The following is a 3,404-nucleotide window of genomic DNA, read 5'->3' as shown; positions in this document are numbered from 1 at the left end:
GGGGACCCAGGGCAACCGCGTCGCAAATGCTGGGAAGGGAACGAAGCCGGCGAGCCAGCTTGGGGGCTGTTAGCTTGGACCTGCACTATCCATGTGCACCCCTCTTCTCAACTCTGAAGTCTTTGGAAGGGCGTCCAGGAGGTGCTTTTGAGCAGATCTGAACATAGAAGAAAAATTGTCCCCAGGAACACACATATGGCATCAGGGCGGTTCACATCCCCATTCAACCCAGCATGGCACTGGTTGTAATGGAGTTCTTCATTGTCACGTCTCTCAGGGCCACGGCAGCAGCTTAGAGCAGGAAAAAAGTGCCTGACGTGGACCTGGATGACTGGATTTGGGCATCTGTGCGCGAAAAGGGTGATGGGAAGTGAGCGTAGGCAGCATTTCTGAAAGGCAGCTGATGTCAGACAAGCCTGATTGCTCTTTAAGGGAAGAATCTACCGCTCCAGAACCTCAGTGATACGTAGGTTTGCAGTCTGCCTCCAAACAGCATTCAAAGGAGCAATGAAAAGAACTGCAGCCAACTGCGGGAAGCTGGAAAAAACCCAGCTGTTCAGCTAGAAAACATCACAGAGCAGGGTGACCTCTCCACAGCCTCTGTCTAACGAGACAAAGGCGAGCTGGGGAGCCAAGAGCAAACAGTCGCTGAAAGGCCTGAGGATCCAAAGGGATGAGGCCTTTGGAGGGGAGAGAGACACTCACTGAAGTTCATTTCTTTATATAACCCAGAAAATATTGCAACAGGTGAGATGCGTCCGCACAACGTGGAAGAAATACTTTTTCCCCTCATTCCTGCCAGCAGCCCATTTTGATTCACAACCTTATTGAAAACAGTATTTTTATTAGGAAAATAATTCTGCCTCAGCATTTTGTGTCATTTTCTTGTAATGGTTTCTGATAAAGTGGGTGAATAACATCGGAAGTGCTGGCCACTGCTCTAATTTTTTAAAAGCTTTCTCTGAGCCCTTGGTCACACTCCTCTCCGGTTCGTTTTCTGTAGATATTTAAATGATGGAATTTAATTAGTGCAATTTTTAATGGAAGTTGGTTTTCAAAGTTGTCCACGTGAACGTTCATAGAATTTGAAATGCTCGCGTCAGGATTCGTGACCAAAGGGCTTGTATCTGTATCCAGAGACCAGATGAATAACTTCCAGAAAACCCTGGTCTGTTGGAGGGTGTTCAGCAAAAAAACCTGATTTCAGTGACCGAATTACTTATAACTAAATATTTGATATGCTCAAGAGTTTCCTGACATTTTTCTCAGAGTCTAAGTGTTACTGCTGTAATTAAGGTATAAACATCCCCCCTGACTCGATGGACTTTCTACGAACTTCTGCCTGTCAGCAGAGCCGAGAATAGAGGAGAAGCCTTTCAATGCACAGAGACAGTTCTAACGGCTGAAGGGCCCACATCAACCTTCCACAGATACTCGGTGTAGTTACCCCTCCAGAAGGCTTTTGCATCTAGCGTATCTTCCACCTGATGGCGGTGCCTATCCGAGGTCCTATGAGCAAATATATTCCCTGGTGGTTTAATCCATGAAGGAAAACAAACACTAAAGCTTCACAAACTCCAAGACATTCCTCCAGTTGTTAATCAAGACACTGCTAGCAAGAACTGACCGTTCAGGACTCCAAACTGGAGCTATGTAGGCATCTCCTCAGCTCTTGCCAAAGCCAAAGCACGCTGACCTTGGTAGCTCTCTCTGCAGTTTCTTTTCTAGTACTTCTGAGGCAACAGTGGTGAAAGACTCAAGTGAAAACTCATTAAGAATATGAAGCAACGTAAAATAGGCTTGGGAGAATTTAAATCCCTTTTGGAATTAAAAAAAATACTCTGCATTTAATCCTGGCCATTAGTTATTAGTCACACGCATTCATTAGTAACAGCTTTTATCTTTATATTCCACAAATTTCCTGCCGTAGTCCGGTCAGACATGTTTCCGCTTCGCATAATAACTTTGCACTAGCACAAAACATTCTCAAATCAGGCTTTTTCTGTCAAACCCAGGGACTATTCGGGAGTCTTTAGTGCAAACAGCCCCACCATGACAAAAACATCTGGCCACAGAGAAGCCATTTGAGGAAGTATCAGTAAAACCGGTTTATTCTGCTCTCCACGTTTCCCCAAGGAAGCAGCAGGAAGGTTGGATGATGCAGGTTCACGGTGCTGTAAAATAGCAGTTGAAGAAAAGCGTCCCCAGATACCAGAGGTTTGGTCCTCTAGAACCCAGATAACTGAATGCACCGAGCTCAGGAATCTTCCTGTAATTCCTCATCGTCCCCAGATTACGAAGCAGAAAACTTACCAGCTTTTACCTGGCAGAAAAGCGCTAAGGAAGAAACAAGGAAACCATTAAACTTTTGACTTCCTTTAAACTTGGCACCGTTTTCCGAGCACTATGGGGACGGTCCGTCACCACCGGCAGGATCCAGGGCCCTGCGTCCTGTGCTGGGAATTGCGGTGAACTGTCACAGAGGCCGGGCCACGAATAACGAACACTCAGCGCTCTCTCGGCACCGTTTTGACAGACACAAAACAGGAGCTTTGCGACTGCCATGAAATTCAGACGTGGGGGAGCCAGCCCAGGGAATAACATCTTAAGGTCCAGGTGGGAGTCAGCATTAGGAGCACACGACTTAATAGATCCACTGAATAAAATGAGCATTTGACCAAAGAAATATGACATATTTGAGAGTGTCCAGAGCTTTGAATATGAGACCAAACACAAAATGGAACGAGCAGCCTAGGAAAGCCACACATGAAGGAAGCACCAGCCTGAAAATAAATCTGCAAAGCCTGCATCATTCCAGGGGAACCTCTTCTCATGAAATGAAACGAATGAAAACGACTACTCACCCAAATTTTCAATGGAATAATATCGCTGTTTGCTGTCCACCCGCACGGTCTCCGCGTACGGGCTGCCCACGCCGTAGCCGATGATGTACCCGCGGACAACAATGTTGGGGTTCAGCGGTGGAGTCCAACTCATGACGATACTTGTTGTCAAGGGCCTGACGTGAAGAGAGCTTGGCTGGTCAGGAACCTGAGATTCTGGGATTCGAAAAACAAACAGAGAAGAAAGTAGAAATTAATATTCTACTCGAGCTTTGAGATTAGATAAAAAAAAACCCAACCAACCAACCAGGGCCCCCAGAGTTACATGCAGAGCTCACATGCAATTTCATTTGTGAGCTACATCCTTCCCCTTCCAAGACACCGGGATGCCTCAGCCTGTTTTAAACAGTATCTATCTCCTCGTGCTTTCCACCTGCAGGATAAGCCTCCGAGAGAGACTGAAGATGATGCAGGGAAACGAGAGGCGACCTGCAGGAGGGCTTCCCGCAGGACCACACCTCTCTGACCTGCCCTGTTACAAGATCAGCACCATCCTGACAG

General features: G+C 46.7%; 1 protein-coding gene across 1 annotated transcript in view; it reads right to left on the bottom strand.

Annotated features, from left to right (window-relative positions):
* DCC (DCC netrin 1 receptor) overlaps positions 1-3,059 on the bottom strand; it is a gene marked incomplete at its 5' end in the record, with an annotated part of 71,917 nt that extends 68,858 nt beyond the window's left edge. Inside the window, one exon of the mRNA XM_010142224.1 lies at positions 2,865-3,059. Coding sequence (XP_010140526.1) covers positions 2,865-3,059 — 195 coding nt within the window. The remainder of the gene's footprint in view (positions 1-2,864) is intronic.
* Between the last annotated feature and the right edge of the window lie 345 nt (positions 3,060-3,404).

The sequence above is a fragment of the Buceros rhinoceros genome, unplaced genomic scaffold (genome assembly GCF_000710305.1).
Source record: "Buceros rhinoceros silvestris isolate BGI_N320 unplaced genomic scaffold, ASM71030v1 scaffold518, whole genome shotgun sequence".
NCBI lineage: Eukaryota > Metazoa > Chordata > Aves > Bucerotiformes > Bucerotidae > Buceros > Buceros rhinoceros.
Note: the sequence above shows the minus strand (reverse complement) of the source record. Positions and strands in the feature narration are given on the sequence as shown.